The 20,848-nt window shown below is 35.7% G+C and overlaps 2 protein-coding genes across 10 annotated transcripts in view; both read left to right on the top strand.

Annotated features, from left to right (window-relative positions):
* Positions 1 to 13,726, top strand: part of LOC123561874 (fibroblast growth factor receptor 3-like) — a 35,218-nt gene extending 21,492 nt beyond the window's left edge. For 2 of the 9 annotated variants that reach the window (XM_045354551.2, XM_053552795.1), the window contains 12 exons: positions 1,324 to 1,341; positions 1,795 to 1,818; positions 4,075 to 4,265; positions 4,669 to 4,704; positions 4,904 to 5,047; positions 5,362 to 5,524; positions 5,976 to 6,086; positions 6,585 to 6,832; positions 7,249 to 7,371; positions 7,665 to 7,776; positions 8,123 to 8,219; positions 8,785 to 13,726. In XM_045354551.2, the coding sequence (XP_045210486.2) occupies positions 1,324 to 1,341; positions 1,795 to 1,818; positions 4,075 to 4,265; positions 4,669 to 4,704; positions 4,904 to 5,047; positions 5,362 to 5,524; positions 5,976 to 6,086; positions 6,585 to 6,832; positions 7,249 to 7,371; positions 7,665 to 7,776; positions 8,123 to 8,219; positions 8,785 to 8,953 (1,436 nt within the window). In that variant the 3' untranslated portion in view covers positions 8,954 to 13,726. The remainder of the gene's footprint in view (positions 1 to 1,323; positions 1,342 to 1,794; positions 1,819 to 4,074; positions 4,266 to 4,668; positions 4,705 to 4,903; positions 5,048 to 5,361; positions 5,525 to 5,975; positions 6,087 to 6,584; positions 6,833 to 7,248; positions 7,372 to 7,664; positions 7,777 to 8,122; positions 8,220 to 8,784) is intronic. The other 7 variants (XM_045354552.2, XM_045354547.2, XM_045354553.2 and 4 more) reach the window with 4 other exon arrangements.
* Positions 13,727 to 17,855: 4,129 nt separating this feature from the next.
* Positions 17,856 to 20,154, top strand: LOC123560395 (uncharacterized). The gene is made up of 2 exons (XM_045352589.2): positions 17,856 to 17,906; positions 18,296 to 20,154. Exon 2 carries the CDS (start codon positions 18,323 to 18,325, stop codon positions 19,604 to 19,606), a length of 1,284 nt encoding a protein of 427 aa, XP_045208524.2. The 5' UTR covers positions 17,856 to 17,906; positions 18,296 to 18,322; the 3' UTR covers positions 19,607 to 20,154.
* Positions 20,155 to 20,848: the final 694 nt, after the last annotated feature.

Below are 20,848 nucleotides of genomic sequence, written 5' to 3'. Positions count from 1 at the left end.
TATATGTATTAGGCATGTACTATTTTAAACCTAACACACAGAATTGTTTGTACACACAAACATGCTTATTTTATTTTTACTTAGGTACGATGAAGTGTTTGTTCATATGTTCAAATATGAGTTTGTGTCTAATACTTAGTATATCTTAAAGGTTGACACAATGTCAAGATAGAGAGGAGAGTTTTACAGCGCACTATCAAAATTTAAGATTTGAATCATTGATTTTCTTATGTCCGTGCAGGCTATATATTGAAAATCAGATATCTAATGCAGACCGAATTCTATCAGATTTTACAAATAAATGTTATTTGTGTTGTCATGGCAACCGAAATTCGATAGCACAAAAGCACCATGAGAATATAGAAGTGTATATACAAATGAAACAAAAAATACATGGTTAAGTTATTTTTTCAGCACAATCATGTTAAACTGTTTCTAAATATGCAAATGTATGTTGGTAAGTTAGTGATACGCGTAACTTGACACATTAATGATATGAAAGATATACGCCATGTACGACGACATCATGCTGCAAAGAATGTTCCTCATGAATATTTTGTTATCTCAACTTGATATTTGTCACTAATACAAGTTTTGTCATGGAACTGCCCAATTATGTGTTTTACTTACTTGATTTCTATCAAGTATTATATTTGCACCTAGTAGCTTGACTTCTTCAGCCTCAATCTTTATTTTTGATACAAAGAAATTATATGCAGAACATACATAATGAGCCGCACCATGAGAAAACCAACATAGTGCGTTTGCGAACAGCATGGATCCAGACCAGACTGCGTATCCGCGCAGTCTGGTCAGGATCCATGCTATTCGCTTTCAAAGCCTATTGCAACTAGAGAAACCGTTAGCGAACAGCATGGATCCTGACCAGACTGCGCAGATGCGCAGGCTGGTCTGGATCCATGCTGGTCGCAAACGCACTATGTTGGTTTTCTCATGGCGCGGCTCGTATGTAGTCTATAGAAAAAACATGCGTGTTTCATCATTTATAACAGCTGTAATAACTCTTATTGTTCTGAAATTACCATTGTGTACCACTGTCACACTCTCAACAGTCACGCGAAGTTGACTAGCACCTCTGTAACTAACTTCTTGTAGGCTTTCGGTATTAACTTTTCCCTGTGTTGATAAAAAAACCTAATAGCATCTAGGTCATTGGCATCAGTCTTTCTTTTTATATGTTTAATCTCTAAAACAAGCACTAACAATAAGATTTTAACGGAACATTTATGGCCATATGACATACATCTAAGCATTGCCATACACTTGGGTAGAAACATCAAATATGTCTTATTGTATTCTTAGCTTCAACAACCGAAGAAGGTAAGATGGCACTAATCAGCGCTTAGGAACACGGCGGTGTTCAATTTTATGCAATTATTCGCAAATATTCTTAATCAACATACTAACAATAAAATAAAATGTTTCGTTCCATTTTGGGTAGTTTGGTATAAATTATTTTAGAGTTAAGTTCAAAATAACTAACCTTTACATGCCTTTTGATAGCTTTTTCTTGTGACTGATCTCGATATTTTCTCTAACATTTCGTCATTTGTCAATACTTACTCTTTTACAAAACACTAAAACGCTTGATCCAAAGCAATGCTGAAATTCATGACTATTTGATCGCCCTTTGTTACATTTAGGAATGGTATTAAAGTTTAATTGCATGCGAAACGATATGCCTGATGCTCACACTTTCATCAGTTAATACTAGTTACTGTTTACTGTGCATGCTTTGAGTATAAAAAATGTATCTATCTAATTTAAATGCAGACACATCGTCGGAAGATCTGTTTGGTATGTTAATGTGTAGCTGTCTCTTTTTTAACTCTTGCTTCTGCTTGTATATTTCTAAAAGGTTTTTGGCTTTTTTCTCTTTGAATTTTCACTTTTTGAAACATCTTTGTGCATGAATTTCACGCGAGCACTTTAATATTGATATTGTATTTAAAAAACATATCCCCTTATGAAAATTGTGGGAATTTCCTTTTCATTCTTAAAGCGTCCATTTAAAAACATTTTGCAGACGAACTACTCTGATCCTAAAATATCACTTGTAAACTTTTTTTAAGAAAATATATCTAAAATGAACTAAATGTGACCCCATGTGCATAGTGGCTCTTCGTGAGTATGCGCTTTAGACTTTTGTTATTTAGCAAGTGATAAGTTAAAAAGAGCTTGCATGTATTTACAAAATTGGAAAGTGTTTCTAAAATAAATATTATAAAAAGAGTTGAGGGAATGAAAAACGTTGGGAAAAATAATGAACGATTTTAGTGCTGCATACCAATGTAGCATAAGCCATGATAAAGCAAGTCCACAGAGGAAACCCGTCTAGTAAATATAAAAGAGGTATTTGATAGTCTGAATGTTTATCTTTTGTTTCTATCTTCATCAATCTCTTTGTAGTGTACACTCTTTCATTTCCTATTTCATCTGTATTTATAAACGTTAATGAGTTATTTGTTTATCATAGCGTGATAGTAGCTAGTCGATCAGTTATTTTTGCATTTGTAACCTCCTTTTATACTCCTTTCATTGTAATTTAGTCATTATTGATTAGACATAAGTTAGAGCGCATATAGACATAATACCTGACAATCATAGTAATGTAGAAGGAAAAAAGTGTCCGTTTTAGTATGAGAGACTTGACATTTCTCTTGACTTGATATTTGTCGTCCGGCCTGTTTCGTAGGGCCCATAAGGTGCTTATGTTATTACCCTGTCTTCTGAAAAGGCGTTAAGCACATGCGTACTAGTATATGGTTTTACAGGTTTTTTTCTTTACGTATTGTGCACAAGCATTTTTGGTTTTACGTTACAATGCCTATTGCTGTTATTACGAGATTTACACAGGTCTGTTGCTTTTGAACATGATGCTAGATGCATAAATCGGTTTAAAATTGCCACTGACTGTTTAAAGGTGGCGCCCCACCCCACTCCCCTGTGTACCTTAATTTCTGGTTTTGTCCTTGTTGTATATCCCCCCAACCCCCGTGTACCTTTTTTTTTGCGTGCGATTATGTGACCTTTTCGGCATTCTTCTGCCATTACTATAGTGTCTTTCTATACCTGTCTGGAAAAGTCGATATCGCAAATCAAACGGAAATTGACTATTAGGACTATGGGTCTGCTACCTTAAAAGAAAACTTATCAATGTGTACAAAAGAACAGGAATATGTTTTTATGCATTCTTTCATGCATTCATACATTCTCGATTTTTTTTAAATTTTTGCTTTTGTAGTTCAATACAATTAAATTACTGTTTATATTGTATGCCTTTGTAATGATTTAGTACGAAACATAAGTAACGAAAATGGGCAAAAGTTATCAACATGACCTTCTGTCAGCATCTCCGCCAAACTCTGACAAATCTACGTCATCAGGGGCTGGTTTATGCATGTATTTCACACAGCACACAATCGTTTAAGAGTTATTTATATGGAGTATATTCACTATATCGATACATGGAGTATTGCTATACATGGACGGAAGAAAAAATCAGCTTGCAGATTGGTTGAAAGTTATATATATGTATACTGCATGTCTTTTTCATATGTTTTGACCGCTTTCATAATTATGCATGTAGTTGGTTTGTCATAACATTTTAAAACTATACGAGAACTTGATTATGTACTAATGTTGGTCATGAATTTAATGTCTAAAAACTTTGATTATATAAAATATGTACTAAAATTATATAATTTTCTAATATTTAAAGCAGACATGAACAATAAAGATATGCCAACGATGTATCTAAATAGACTATATGAGCCGCGCCATGGGAAAACCAACAAAGTGGCTTTGCGACCAGCATGGATCCAGACCAGCCTGCGCATGCGCGCAGTCTGGTCAGGATCCATGCTGTTCGCTTTCAGAGCCTATAGCAATTACAGAAAATGTTAGCGAACAGCATGGATCCTGACCAGACTGCGCGGATGCGCAGGCTGGTTTGGATCCATGCTGGTCGCAAAGCCACTATGTTGGTTTTCCCATTGCATGGCTCATATATAATGGCAAAGTATAAGTTTATAAAAAGCGTTTATTTTCAAGGGGATGAAGACCCAGAAAGAGATAACCAATGGAGTGATATGGACGAAAAACGTAAAGGTCCAGTTGTTGTCACCCATAGTTCTGTGGCGACAATAGTAGGGTCTACGATGGGGTCACTGGGAGTTGTTCTTATTGCACTAGTTTGTTTCATTTGTTACCGAAGAAGGAAGAAGGCAAAAGCAGCGAAAAAGGTAGGACTGAATTGTATGGAACGCCGGCAATGTCTTTTGTAGTCATGAAAATCTATTATTATGTTTGTTTTTATTATTATTATTATGTACCGAACTCTTTACATGCTGTGCAAACGTATTTATGTTGTGTGATTAATTCAAATAGTGGTTTTATGTTCAGCTCATGTGACGACTTGCTAGCTTTTATGGTAGGGAAAGACCACGTGCATCTTGGTTGAACCACTGACCTTCCGCGAACAAGTCGTATGAATTCTTCATATGGGAAGTGGTTTTAAAAAATATCGCCAGAGAAGTATAATGTCCCGTAGCCCTGTGAACACAGTTTTAACCACTTATACCGTCCACAGCAGAATCCAGCTTCTTGCAGCCACGTGCCAAAGATTTGTCTATCTTTGCCTTGCAGATTGCACGAAGAATGGCACATGTTGCCGCTAAGGGCGTAAGTAGATATTTGGAAAGTCAGACTGTTGCAAACCCGTCCATTCTTTGAGTGTGTAAGTTGCTTCGATTCATTCCTGGTTGACTGCTATTTCTTATTATTGCTTTGCTTCCTGAATAAGTAGATAAGTTTTCAGTTGTTGTTATGGGGAAAGGCCGTATACAATTCAAATACACTTCACGTTTTTCTCGCGTTTCAGATATCAGTCCATTATCATGATCCAAGCTATATATACAGATACGAGTATCATTCAGAGGCGGATCTTATCAAGGACAACCCAAGTTTTAACAATCCTGGTTATCAGCTCCCTCCACCTCGACCACGTGAGACACTTAGGAAAGAGGTAAAAAGAATAATGTATGTGAATTCCCGTCAATGGCAGAAGGTATTGGTAATTGTAATCGTCGGTCTGTTCAAATTAGCCTTCAGTTTAACTCTAGTTGATTATTTCAAGAGTCAGATCATTGTTTGAACATCTGTACTGTTAAACTCATTATCTCATAAAGTCATAGACCTATAAATATATAGAAATATTGATGTTATTCACTTATTACTTACCCCGTATTCGGAAGTCATGTGACACTCTTATATAGCATGGAGAAAATATAGCATAACTCATTGTAGGAAATGAATAAAAGAAATTTTCCTGAATTTCAGAATACATACGTAACATTCAAAGAACGCCTTGAATTTCCGCGAGAAAAACTTCAGCTTGGGGTTGATCTTGGCGAAGGTAGATTCGGTAAAGTGATTCAAGCGCGTGCGATGAACATAAGCGGCACGGGAAACTGGGAAAGGGTCGCAGTGAAGACGTGTAGAGGTATAAGATATTGACATTTTAAAAATTGTGTCAAATATACTGAAAATTTTAACATATCTGCATATTATTTAAGGAATTCAAAAGTCATAAACTTTTCTGAAGACGTTTGCAGCATCTGTTGTTCTGCAATATGACAAGGTTTTTCAAGTTTATATGGTACGTCTGCAATGTAGACACTTCTTTTGGTCACTTAGGTAAATTAAGGCTTTATCAGTGCGATCAAACGATATTAAGTGCTTCGTTCGATCTCTCAGGCTGTCGCTGCTACACAGACATTCATTTCTTTTCTTTTTTTAAAACAAATCCATGATGGTGTAAATCATCAACGGGAGAAGCGTTAGACATTGACAAAACAGTTACAAAAATTAATGATCAAATGAATTTCACATACCTGCAGGGTTTAATTCATCGTTCAGACTTTGTAACCTTGAGTTTTTTCTGTGAATTTCAGGAACGGCGACGGACTCAGAAAAACAGGATTTATATCAGGAACTTGAAATAATGAGAAAATTGCCAAACCACAACAATTTAGTGGCGTTGTTAGGCTGCTGCTCAAAAACAGGTATAAAAGGGTGAAATAAATGTAAAATATTGTTGTTTTTTATCTTTTTGGCATGGTTACTTTGTTTGTTGGTTTTTGTTTTTGTTTTGTATTTTGTTTGTAATTTCTGTTTGTTGTTTTCTCAGAATTATGTTACCTGACTTTTAAATGTGTTTTGATATCATACCTATACCTGTATTAGCACAGTGCAGCTGGAAAAGCCGAGTGGAAAGTTTTACTGTGCTGGGGATACTGTATCTAAAATAAATTGAAATTACAAATGCCAACATGATCAGAATTTGAAGATCTGGGTACATTACATCTTAACATTTCTTTTTTATTATGAAATGAATGAATAAAAATAATTAAGTAAAACAAATAGCATACTTACAGTACACAACCACATACAATACATCCGTTATGTAGTTGAGATGAGAATGATACATGTATTGGGTGAGCTGAAACTTTGTGTTGTCTAACGTGAAGTCCTTACCAATCTTATTACATCTGTTTTTGCAGATCCCTTACTGATAATTTTGGAATATGTTCATAGAGGGAGTCTACTAAGTTACTTACGGAAGTGTCGCCCTAGCAGTATCATGTCAAATAGCTCTATAAACACAGTTTCGACCACATCTTCCTTGCTATCTGGTAGCTCTATGACAGGATCCTCGGCAACGTCCAGCTTCATGCAGCCACGTGCCAAAGATTTGTCCATCTTTGCCTTGCAGATTGCACGAGGAATGGCACATGTTGCCGCTAGTGGCGTAAGTAGATATTTGGAAAATTATATATTATATTATTATACCAGATTTATATAATCTGGCAGTAAACCTGCCCTCTCATGGTGTCTCGATAATGTTACTCATACACATATCGAAAAAAAAACATGATAAAATTGCAGGGAACCAGAAATGGGACGTTGATGATGTAATCGTAAAGAACGATAACGAGTTTTGATATGTGCACATATACCTGTATTAAGAAAAATAATAGATCGAATTGCACTGTTTTTATGTCCTAGCTCTGATTACAATATTCTAAAAGTTTCAGTTGTTTTGAACAATAGAATATAACTGTTCAGATAGTTTGATTTACAGCTCACAATATGTTTTAATTTGTTATTGCTTTTTGTTCTTGTTGGTGCGTTTTGGGATGATAAGTATAAATACCTATGTTGCAGATAATACATCGTGATTTGGCAGCACGCAACGTGCTGCTTGCAACTGATTTCACGTGCAAAATTTGTGATTTTGGGCTCGCACGTGACGTGGAGGGCGTGGACGTATACGAACGCACTTCAAAGGTAACTACGTTACTACTTTCTTTCACGATCTTCTTGCAAATTTTGTATGTTTCAGATGGTACGTTGTTTAATCATTTAATATGACGATATTTATAAAAAAAAAACAATAGCAACTTACCTGCTTTGGTTAAGTTCAAATTGTGTCCAACTCTGTAATGAGCACCATAGTGGGACTTGGTTTGATATTGAATGATTAATTTATTACACATCATTGTGTGAAGACACAAGGCTTGTTGTGCTTTTGTACAGATTTATCATCGGGCATTTGAATAATTTTCTGGGTATTTTTCCAGGGACCTCTCCCGATTCGGTGGATGGCACCTGAAGCATTGTCGGACAATATGTACACAAGAAAGAGTGACGTGTGGTCGTATGGTGTTTTGTTGTGGGAAATTGTTACTTTAGGTACATATAGATAAAAATGAAATGAAGATTTAACTCGTAACCTCCGAAAAAAACTTCATTGTATTTTTTTTTTTTTTTTTTTTTTTTGGCAAACCAGACATTTTCTAAATATTGATTGTATCACTTTATAAGGATTCCAGATTAACATTTTGCGTATAACAAGAGGCTTCTTTCATTCGTCTTTTGCTACATTATTTCTTGCCGATTGTAACAAAAATCCAAATAGACTCGTCGGGTCTCCAATCCACAGTCTTAAGAATGAGCATTCGTCAACGTTACTTCCAAATAACTTTAAAGTAAAATATCATTTTATCTAAAATAATGAAAAAATGTTGTTGCTGTTTAGGTGCCACTCCATATCCCGGTATGTCGGCGATGGAGGTAATGAGACAGGTATTGCAGGGACGATACCTACAGAGACCTCTACATTGCAAGGAAGAAATGTAAGTGAAGTACATGCATTGATTACAGATAGTAAATATGCAGAAAAAAAACTAGTAAATATGTATTTTTTTATATTTCATTACTGTAATTTAGCTTTAAACAATTACTAATTTTTTTATTTTGACTACGTAACATTCTGCCCAAAAATGAAATCGTCTCAAAAGTACCATGTTAATTGTTGAATGCAGTTCGAGATAGTTTTACATAAGAAAATTACATAGATTAACAACAAGGATTAACAATCTTTATGACTTGTTTACATTTTGCCACAAAGATGGTTTATTTTTTGCTTTTTTTACAAGATTCAAAACTCCATGGAGAAGAATTCATATAAGTTTTTGTAAACTTGTTTTCTAAGTCATTCATAAACAAAATGTATGTATATTGTTATATGTGCGGTTTGCTAAATAAATATTTTTTAAACCAAAACTCCTTCATTGCCGTACTAGACTATATTTTCAGTATAAATATAGTTTTAACACTTTAGTTTATTTATTGTTGGAGCTATTTTATAAATTTATGTCTAAAACATTTGAAATATTCACCGAAAATGGGTTGTTGTAGGTATGATCTGATGGTATTATGTTGGGAGAAGATGGAACAAAGACCGTCGTTTGCAGATATAGTGACGCACCACGAGGCTCTAATGGATGACGATTATATAGTTCTCAGTGATTATGATGAAAGTGACTACGGATATCTAGAATCCTTTACCATGGATGAAAGAGTTTAGCCATATCCAATCTGACTACAGATTTTCAGAGACTTTTATCATGGATGAAAGAGTAGTTTAGGCATATCCAATCTGACTACGGATGTGTGAAGTCTTGTACCATGGATAAAAGAGATTAGGCTTACCCGATCTGACTGCGGATATCTAGAATCATTTACCATGGTTGAAACAGTTTAGGCATATCCAATCTGACTACGGATATCTAGAATCATTTACCATGGGTGAAACAGTGTAGTCAAATCCAATCTGACTACGGATATCTAGAATCATTTACCATGAATGAAACAGTTTAGGCATATCCAATCTGACTACGGATGTCTAGAGTCTTTTATCATGTATAGAAGAGTTTAGGCATATCCAATCTGACAGCAGATATCAAGAATCATTTACCATGAATGAAACAGTTTAGGCATATTCAATTTGAATACGGATATCTAGAATCATTTACCATGGATGAAAGAGTTTAGGCATATTCATCTAACTACAGATATCTAGAGTCTTTTACCATGGAAAAAAGTTTAGACGTATCCAATTTGAAAAAATGGATATGTAGGGTCTTTTACCATGGATGAAGTAAGTCTCTATGGGTATGTAGATTTTTTGCCATGGTTGGAGAAGTGTAGGCATCCAAAACGAATACTGATATTTATTAAGAGTCTTATATTATGGACGCACTATAAAAGGCATACTAAATTGTGGATATCGCTACCATGGATACAAGAATTTGAAGGGATCAAATTTGACAACGTATGGTTTAGAGAATGAATATGTTTATCTAATTTCGAAAGAGTTTAAATGCGCTAATTGTTGAGTGTGCTGATACATGCTTACATGAAAGTGTCACCTGTTGTTATGAGAATACATAATTATACATTTGTGTTTGGGTGAGAGAGCTTGCTGAGAATGACATCTTTTTATAACAGGACTAAAATAATATATTTAAACGAGTTTATGATTATAATATTATTTTTGTGTCTGGATGAGCGTGAGTAGTTTTTGGACATGCTTATTATAATAATGATATGAGCCACGCCATGAGAAAACCAACATAGTGGCTTTGCGACCAGCATGGATCCAGACCAGCCTGCGCATCCGCGCAGTCTGATCAGGATCCATGCTGTTCGCTAACAGCTTCTCTAATTGCAATAGGCTTTGAAAGTGAACAGCATGGATCCTGACCAGACTGCGCGGATGCGCAGGCTGGTCTGGATCCATGCTGGTCGCAAAGCCACTATGTTGGTTTTCTCATGGCGCGGCTCATATGTGTTTACATCTGTATGAAAGTGTTTTGCCATACTTAAGGTTGGTTGGACTGTCAAACTTTTATTATATATGAAGAAAAATGTACATGCATAATATGAAAAAATCCCATTGTCATAGTCGTAACGTTCATATTGTGTTTACACATATTCATTATGAGAATTTGTCATACATTTGTGTCAGACTATAAGCATTAAGACATACTCGTAACGTAAATATTTGTACACATGCCCATGCTATTGATGTCATATATATTACTCTCGTACGTATCTCTTTAGGGAAAATGTCATTCATTTGGCTATGTTAAACACGCTTTTCACGTGCACAGCTGAAGAATGTTATGAAATGATATGAATGTCTCTGTCCTCCTTAAACACTCGCTTAAACATACTCAATTGAAGAATCCCTGGCTGGAAGTATATTAAGGCCTTTTCGATAGGACGATATCAACGTGTGACATTTCCTGTACACTTAATGTCATTGTAGAAACTGGGGTCTAGTTTAAGACAAACTGTACACAATTACGAATCTCTCTCATTAATGCTGTAGTTGTGCGTTTGTTTTACATGCTTTGTTGTAAACCGTCCTGAGACCCATTCCTTTTATATACATGTGAAACTCGATATCTCGAACTAGCTTATCTAAAAGTTCCGGCTACCTCGAAGACATTTTCAAGTCCCGTCCCCAAAGCATGCGCACAAAATACCATTTTAAGTCGAGTTTAGGTTATCGCGAAGTAAAACACTCGATCCCTTGGAACTCAAGATAGTTTCAATTGTATAACATTTTTTTGACAGAATTGTTCTGAAATTAATGTTGTGCTTGTATTTGGAAGAATACTCAATTATGCAAAATCTTCAACATCAGAATATTTTATTTTCTATTCTTCTTAACTTAACCTAATGAGAAATATCATGTCTGTTCGTCATTGTGCAAGTTTATGCTTCCAGATGTCTTAGTTCACCTTCGCTGTGTAACAAACATGCAGTTGTATTTTATTTGTATTTATTGAATGACGATGAATCACTGATATCAATGTCAACTTTGTTGAAATTTCTCATCCTTAAACTTGGTATTTAAAACATAAGAAGGTTTGTTCAAATAGTTATATACGAAAGCACTTCTTAAACTGTCATAAATTTCTTCTTCCTTATTTTTGACTAATCCTAACGTGGACAACGGTGAATAACGGATGTAGGGATGGGTGCAGTTGTCAATAATGTACCGTGATAAAAGTTAAAAGCATTATCCTTTTGTTTGATTTTCTAACATTTTGATTTTGTATTACTGAGGTTTTCTTTTCTGTTATAAGAAGTTTATTTCTAGATAAAATAATGACATGAATTTTCGTAACACTTAAGAATACGGCGTTACTTTTTAATAAGATATTAACAACATTTGTTTAAAACGATGTGATTGTCAGAGATGTTTCTTTACGTGGTGGCACACACATGCTTTTTTTTTTTACATTTTTTACGTTTTTTTTTTGTCAGAAAATGAGATTTTACAATGCTTTATCTCACATCTAATATATGTATTATATTTTATTTGAATTGTTTTACACTTTTAAGTAGTGATAAGATTGCCCTTATGTGAAAGGGGTTATTTATGTAAAGTTTTGGCATACATAGGAACTACTTTCTTCTATTTTTTAGATAAAAACATTCGAAATGATGCAGTAATTTTCATGCAGTACATCATTTGTAAAATCACAAGAGTAATCTGTCAGCAATGTAGAAAAAGCCAGCTATCTCTTTAGTTCGCTGTCCACGCAATAAGAATAACTTGCGGTATAAAATATTTTTAATTAAACGATACTCTTTCATGAGTATTTAAATTTTATACCCAATAGTATTTTGTTTCCTTTTATCAAAAATAAAATGACACTGTGGCTTACATTGGAAGGATTCCCCTGTAAGTGTCTAATGAATATGAAAATATTACCGCTGGTTAAATTTGCTTTTATTTCTGTATGCATGCTGAAAATTATTGTTATTTTTAGCTCACCTGAGCAATGCTCAGGTGAGTTTTTCTGATCACTCGATGTCCGGCGTCTGTCGTCCGTCTGTCGTCTGTCTGTCGTCCGTCAACATTCAGCTTGTGTATGCGATAGAGGCTGTATTTTTCAACTGATTTTCATGAAATTTGGTCAGAATGATAACCTTGATGAAATCTAGATCGAGTTTGAAGATGGCTTATCTGGCGTCAAAAACTAGGTCACTAGGTCAAATCAAGGAAAAACCTTGTGTATGCGATAGAGGCTGTATTTTTCAATTGATCTTCATGAATTTTGGTCAGACTGATTACTTTGATGAAATCTAGGCCGAGTTCGAAAATGGGTCATCTGGGGTCAAAAACTAGGTCACTAGGTAAAATCAAGGAAAACCCTTGTGTATGCGATAGAGGCTGTATTTTTCAGTTGATCTTCATGAAATTTAGTGAGAATGATAACCTTGATGGAATAAAGGCTGAGTTCGAAAATGGGTCATCTGGGGTCAAAAACTAGGTCACTAGGTCAAATCAAAGAAAAACCTTGTGTATGCGAAAGAGGCTGTATTTTTCAATTGATCTTCATGAAATTTGGTTAGAGTAATTGCTTTGATCAAATCTAGGTCGAGTTTGAATATGGTTTATCTGAGATCAAAAACTAGGTCACTAGTTCAAATGAAAGAAAAAAACTTGTGTATGCGATAGAGGCTGTGTTTTTCAGTTGATCTTCGTGAAATTTGGTCAGGATGTTTGCTTTGGTGAAATCTACGTCTAGTTTGAATATGGGTCATCTGGGGTCAAAAACTAGGTCACTAGGCCAAATTAAAGAAAAACCTTGTGTATGCGATAGAGGCTGTATTTTTCAATTGATCTTTATTAAATTTAGTCAGAATGATTGCCTTGATAAAATCTAGATCGAGTTTGAACACGGGTCATCTAGGGTCAAAAACTAGGTCACTAGGTCAAATTAAAGAAAAATCTTGTGTATGCAATAGAGACTGTATTGTTCAATTGATTTTTATGAAATTTGGTCAGGATGATTGCCTTAATAAAATCTAGGTCGACTTTGAATATGGGTCATCTGGGGTCAGAAACTAGGTCACTTGGTCAAATCAAAGGAAAAACTTTAGTATGTGATAGAGGCTGTATTTTTCAATTGATTTTCATGAATTTTGGTCAGAATGATTGCCTTGATAAAATCTAGGTTGAATTTGAACATGGGTCATCTAGGGTCAAAAACTAGGTCACTAGGTCATATCTAAGAAAATGCTTGTTTAATCTCAAGAGACCAATTTTTGGTCCAATCTTAATGAAAATTGGTCAGAATATTTGTTTCCATGAAATCACTAGGTCAAACATGTTTTACACTGTTATGGTGTGTTTCTTAGGTGAGCGACCTAGGGCCATCTTGGCCCTCTTGTTTACTTTTTCTGTTACTACTCTGATAATACTGATATTTGAATTTATAATTCAACGACTTTGTCTTTATATGTTATTCAAGCAATAACTTTCCACACAAATAAGTCCATGTTCTTTGTTATTTTTTATGATGGAACTATAGTAGTAGAAAGGTAGCATGTGCAAGGGGCGACTTTTTGTTCAACGACGTGTCTGTCAGCGAACTGGATTTTTCTGGGACAATCTGTAACAGGCGTATAGTATAAGAAATCGATACTAATCGATTATTTGATATACAGTAGCACCTTTTTTTTATAATTTGGACCCTGTACTAATGAACACTATAATAATTCACTTTTTCAACTAAATTTTACAGTTTGTTAGGTGCCTCTGTGAAACAAATGTAATAACAAAAACGTATGTCATTGAAAAGAAACTAATACCAATATTGAAAGCTACGGTGTTCCGTTAGGGCCAGCGCCTGCTCCGTATGAATGCGAAGCGCGAATGGCGAAGCGCGACAGTACGATGGCGAAGCGCGACAATACGACGGACTGTCACCATCGTACATCGTTCTATCGTGTTATAGCCATCGTACTGTCGCACTTCACCATCGTACTGTGGCGCTTCGCCATCGTAACGTCGTACCTTTGCCCTTCGCGTTCATAGGGAGCAGACGTTGGCCCTAACGGAACACCGTAGAAAGCAGTTTAAGATTTTTTCACAATTATTGCTTCCCGTTGATGCAAGTGTTTTCTCCCTTTGCTGTCATGGGTAAAACACTCCTTATAATTATATAAGAATGATTTCGTTACACACACTTTTTTCAATAATGTTTGGTAATTTGAAGGACTCGAAAATCAGTTGGGTTTTTATTGCGACTCTACCATTGACCATTAAAGATTTACAGAGCATATTGAAATATCTGGCTGTTTTTATGATTGCTTCCAACTAATTCGTTCAAGTTCAACGCACCGCCTTGTTGACCATTATAATCATGAAACTGAGTTTGGAGACCAGTGAATACGAACTCAAAATCAACTATTCAGATACAAGAATTTGAGACAGTTTGATACCAATCGAAATCATGTTATCAAGCTTGTCCTTTATAAAAATAGGCTTCACATCATCATATCATATCAAAATAGTGATAAACAAAATACTTGAATGATCTTAACACTCTTCAGATAAAAATGGACATGAAAAGGTCGGTAATTTTGAAGGTATTAATTTAAAATATCGTGAACAAAAGGGAATTCCCAAGTATTTCACAACTCAACAAACATTAACAAACACGTACACATCGAGGGATTAATGTAAAAAAAACATCGAGTGCTAATAATTAAAGAAGATTATAGTACCTTTTTGCATTAAACCTTATCATGCTGGACACGATTGATTCTACCTTTGCGACCAGTGTAGATCATGATCAGCCTGCACGTCCGTGCAGTCTGATCATGATCTGCACTGTTCGCCATTCAGTCAGTACCCCTTTTATCAGCTAATGGTACTGTCCAAATTGAAAGATGGACAATCTGATTATAGAAATTTAGCATGGTAAGGGTTAATTGGACGAATCATATTCTTTGTCTTGATATTAGTATAAAATGTGACTTTATTTGCATAAAAAGATGCTGATTGTGTTGTTAAACATGTAAATAAGGCCTTTATTTCTTTTTTTTCTTTCTGCAACATATTTGAGTATTTGCTTGAGTAGCAAGTTAATTAATACCAATCTAAAGTTTTTCTGAAATGCATTAGTACTTGGCTGAGTCCCAGCCAGCATGACTATATCGGCGCGATATAGGTATAATGTCGGAATATCGGCAAAATGTGCCGATGTAGGGCAGACGTCGGGCCGTTTTAGTGCCGCAAAATATTGAAATCGGTAGATCGACATCAATCAGTAGCTATTTCGTACGTCGGATTGACATCGGGCCGATATTGGATTGTCTAATATAACTATATTTTACAAAATATTATTGATAAACGTGAAAAGGTAATCTAATTGTTTATATGTGCTAATTTATTAAGCAAATATGATGTATTCCAGAATTAATCAAACTAGGTTCCAAACAAATTTTTTGTAGACGGTATTTACCAAAATTTTATATGTAATAAAGGGAGGTAATAATTAAGATGCATTTTTATTTTTATGTAAAATGCCGCCATAGAATTTTTATATTTACAAAAAATGAAAATATAAACATGTTTAAAATTCTGATTGAACAATTTTAATAGTGTTAAGAATATACATAAAGCTTGCGTAACTGTATAAAACATACAGTATATAGTTGCGAAAAATAATATATCAATAAAATCAAATAAGCTTCATACACATGATGCGAGACACATCAGTTCTCAAGAAAATTACTAAGAGAATTTATAAAGTGTATATTTTAAGAAATCTTTGACAAAGCACTGCGTGTCACATTATTTCGCGACCACGATATGATCTGCCAATATCGGGCCGATATCATTTTGATGTTGGCCAAATATTGTTTGCCAATATCGGACCGATGTCATTACGATGTTGGCCCGATTCCGTCTGCCGACGTCGGGCCGACATCATTCCTATTTGCAGCCGAAATTGAAGCCGATATCTGGCCGTTATAGACAACGACGTCGGTTTGATATCGGGCCGATATAGAATTCTGGCTGGGGTGGTTAATGCTGAACTCAAATAACTTCCTCATTATCTCTCTTTTTTCGATAACCTGTTTGGGATGTAGAATTTTTCGTGTGAAGAAGCCACCCAGCTGAGTTAGCTCTACTGCCAGTTCCTAAAATAAAACTCGGGATGTCACCAGGGATCATAGCTAGAAAACCGCAATATGATCAACACTGTGTTGGTGTGACTTAAACCCAACAAAACAAGAAGTTAGATTTCACAGTTGAGGGGATAAGAACAACTCCACTAAATCGGTTTAAGCAATTATGACCCAATTCAAATAATGTCTTTCAAAACATTCGTGGAGGAATCAGATCATGTTTGCCACATAGTCCATTCAACAATAGCTGCGATTTCGACATCCGTGCAGTCTGATCAAGATATGCACTGTTCGCCATTCAGTCAGTATCGTTTTGGTAAGCACCCCTTTTAACAGTTAATAAAGAACAGAAATTTAGCTGGATAAGGGTTAACTTAAATAAGTGAAACAACATTTATTAAGCCTGACCTATTTCAGTTTTGTATATGTTATGGGGAACCCACATGATTAGTTGACTGTATTTCAATATTTGAAATACATGTATTTAAACACTAGTGTAATTTTTAAAAAACACTTATGACAGAAGTACTAATTTCAAAAGGCATTAATAAATTAGCAATATAGAACAATATCTGTATTGAAAGTTTTGAGATTAAATTCAAAATAAGACGATTTACTCTTTTCATGAAACCTTCGTTAGAATATGCGAATACCGTGTATCCAACACTGAACTTGCATTTTTTTTTCATCATTTTTTTTCAGGTTACTTTTTCTTGCTTTTAGTCTTGATTTTTATAGTTATCAATAATAGGCAATACGTAACTCTTCAAAGACTGTACCAATGTTGGCAACTTATTGATGGTTAATGTATATTTTTACTGTAGTTATATAAATACACAAATTATATACAGTAGAATATATTTAATCTATTTGGTATTTATAAAACAGGCTCTGTTTGCAATGAATATTCATTGGACGAATACGTTATACTAAACACCCCTACCGGAGTGTGACGAATGTATCATCACTTGAAACCTGAAGCAGCACCCTGCGTAAAAAAAAAGAACATTTTACTTTGTCAAACTAGCAGCAGGGACCTCCGTGACTGAGTGGTTAAGGTCGCTGGCCCCTCATCAATATTGGTCTAAGCCTCATCCGTGGCGTTGAACTCTTCATGTAAGGAAACCATCCAGCTGTCATTACGGAAGGTCGGTGGTACTATCCAGGTGCCCGCACTAATGAAATAATACAAGGAGGGGCACTTAGGGTCTTCCTCCACCATCAGAGGTCGAAAGTCGCCATATGACCTATAATTGTGTCGTCGCGGCGTAAACCCAGACAAAAACAAACAACAAACCAGAAAAAAGAACTCGGATGACCCAGAACAAACTCGGAAAAATGGCATGTTGTTATTTTTCAATAGCGATCAGTTTTTTTACCATATTACGCACGTAGATAACTAATCATTTTATTAATAAGAAAAGATAAAGGTTATAAATTCGATGAATAGGTAATGGTTTTCCATGTTTGTGAGATGATATATAGGCAAGCTAAGATAGCCTTGAAGCAAGATAACACTTTTGGTAACTGACCGCGTAAGTACTGCTTTATATCTTAATTCATATTTTGTAATATAAAAATAATCTTACTTCTAAGTCTGTCGTAGAGCCAACAATATATGATTTCATAAATAGCATATGAGCCGCGCCATGGGAAAACCAACATAGTGGCTTTGCGACCAGCATGGATCCAGACCAGCCTGCGCATCCGCGCAGTCTGGTCAGGATCCTTGCTGTTCGCTAATAGTTTCTCTAATAACAATAGGCTTTGAAAGCGAACAGCATGGATCCTGACCAGACTGTGCGGATGCGCAGGCTGGTCTGGATCCATGTTGGTCGCAAAGTCATTATGTTGGTTTTCTCATGGCACGGCTCATATATTTTCTTCATTATAAAACGTTGATATCTAAATTACTTATTTACAGGTTTGTTTCAAGGTTTGCGTCACAGGAATGGATGACTTGTACCATTTAATGGACCAGAAACATTTATTTATCGACTACAGTCAGTCGGAGATCAAAGACATCACCAAGGCAGTAAGGGTGTTACTCACAAGAGTGATAAGCTGCTTCAACGCTAGAAATGATAAGTATTTCATCACTGGTTTCGTTCCGGGTGGAAGCATGGTGGAAAGGGCAAGGATATGGGAAAACCAGGCATATCCGATGATAGAGTTTGATTTTCTTGTTTTGTTGCAATATCGGTACGAGACGCAGCACGTTGGTTATGGATGTCCTGGGCACTTGAAAATCTTGAATTTCCAAACAAACAAAGGGTCTGATGGCCGTTACCAAATGAGAGAAGAGGATCTGACGCCTGGTGATGTTGTAAAGGACCATTATAGAACGTTACTCAAGATTCTGGCAGATGCGTGTAAAAGATGCGACGGCGGCCATATTTGTTGTGTGAAAAAGGAGGCGTATATGCCCTGTACATGTTTAAAGGTAGACACCGAATCAGGCTGGCTGGAACTTGTTGGTCTAGATAACGAATCAAAAGGGTATTTGAAACCCATTGTAATGAAGTGGAACAGTAAAGTAAAAACCTTGATAAAACCAGACATATCAAAACAAATTGATATTAATGAAACAAGTCCGAGCGAGGTTACGATCATGGCGGACTTCATTCCAGGATTCAAGTTCAGCCGCTTGAAAATTCCGGAAGTCTTCGGTTATAACTTTCCACATTTTCCGAAAAACATTGAAAAACCTGACCACTTCTATCTAGTGCCGAAGCACTGCAGTAAAAACCATTCCACTTGCTGGCGAATATCCTACTGCGCAACGGAAGTGAAATCCATGGTGTCTACTTCACAGAAGCACCGCGATGCTTACAAAATGATTAAGGTTTTCAAAAACTATGCTTTAGACAATACAATTTTGTCCACTTACTGTATGAAGTCAGTTGTATTGCGCCATATTGACAACTGTGAGCACGTGGACCACTTAATGGAGCCGTGTTTGATTGAAATGCTCGAGTATACAAGAACATGTTTTAAGCAGAAGGCTTTGCCTCATTTTGTCTTAGGGCACAATTTGTTGGAGGGAAAGGTCTACTTTAAGAACGGAAAACAAGAGAAAATATTTCTAAATAAATTTAAAACATTGATTCGGTTACTGAAGACGGATAAGTTCGCTTCGCTCCTCCAAGACAGTGCAGTTAAAGACAATTCGGCGAAAATAAAATCTGCGCTGCTTCAAATAGCAGACTTGCTGACGGACCATAGAAAATATTAGCATACAGGTTAAGGTTTCAAAAATCTTACTTTAATTTTGTCATTTCATATTCTCCGCAAGTTTTAAATGTGATCTATAGAGCCCAAACTTGATCATTATTTTTTTCGAAACCCTCTGAAATGTAAATACAAATGTAGATCTGTTGTACAGTGCAATTTTTGCTATGACTTAAACAAACACGTTTGATGTTTTCATAGTACATGTATATTTCGGCTGCAAAGCTGCAAGTGTATATTGTGCTTTTTTTATGAAGTCAATATTAGGATTTATCGCTATCGAGGTCGGCCCAAGGGTGCTATCATTTTTCCCAGGTCGATAAATTCTAATACTGACTGAACCTAAAAGGGAACAAGTTTATATTAATAAATCATACAAGTCGAAAGCTACTTGAGAAAGAAGCAGTTCATATTCAAACACAATGTTGGAAAATCGACCGAGTCCCTTTCATATGGTATCTCAATGCTGGGCTTGCAGTTTGTCGCCGGCGGCAAGATGTATGCACTACTGATATCAATTTCGAGTAACAATCTTATAACTATTTGATCAATCTAATAAAGCCATTACATAATCTTGGTAATACACTAGACTGTGTCAGTCTAATTGTTTCTATAACAAAGTCTGCCAATATGCATTAACGAAGCTTGAGATCATTTAGTTTTATCCTGATGTGAAGGTACTTTATATAAAATGTTATATCGTGCAGATTCATGAGTTACCTATGTGATAACTTGTCCATACTTTTCCCATTACTATAATCAAGCAGGAAGTATATAAATCAGTAATAAAGCAGATTGTTTATTCTTGATTTGCACTTTAGAGTGCACTGTGTGAAAATATGTAAACGAAATTTTCAAAACACTACGACCTTTAAATCCAATATATTAATGACTGCGTTTATTGAATCCTTTGTTTAAAATTACACAGTTGAGTTCAGGTCATATCAAGCCTTTCCAACTTAATTTGTGGTGAAAGCCACCCCCCCCCCCCCCCCCTCCCTCAAGTGCCCTTCCATTAATTATTTAAGGCGCAGACGGGTATCTGGGTAGAACCACTGACCGTCCTCTAAGTCAGCTGGACATCTTTTTCCCATGACGACCCATGTAGAGCTCAAACCGATAGTGGCGAGGGTCACGTGATTGAAATTCAGCGACCATAAACACTTGCCCCTGCAGGCACCTTAGTCAAAAGCTAAGAGACTGCAGTCAAATTTCCACTCCCAACAAGAATCCAGTCCTCACCTTC

The sequence above is a fragment of the Mercenaria mercenaria genome, chromosome 10 (genome assembly GCF_021730395.1).
Source record: "Mercenaria mercenaria strain notata chromosome 10, MADL_Memer_1, whole genome shotgun sequence".
Classification (NCBI taxonomy): Eukaryota; Metazoa; Mollusca; class Bivalvia; order Venerida; family Veneridae; genus Mercenaria; species Mercenaria mercenaria.
Note: the sequence above shows the minus strand (reverse complement) of the source record. Positions and strands in the feature narration are given on the sequence as shown.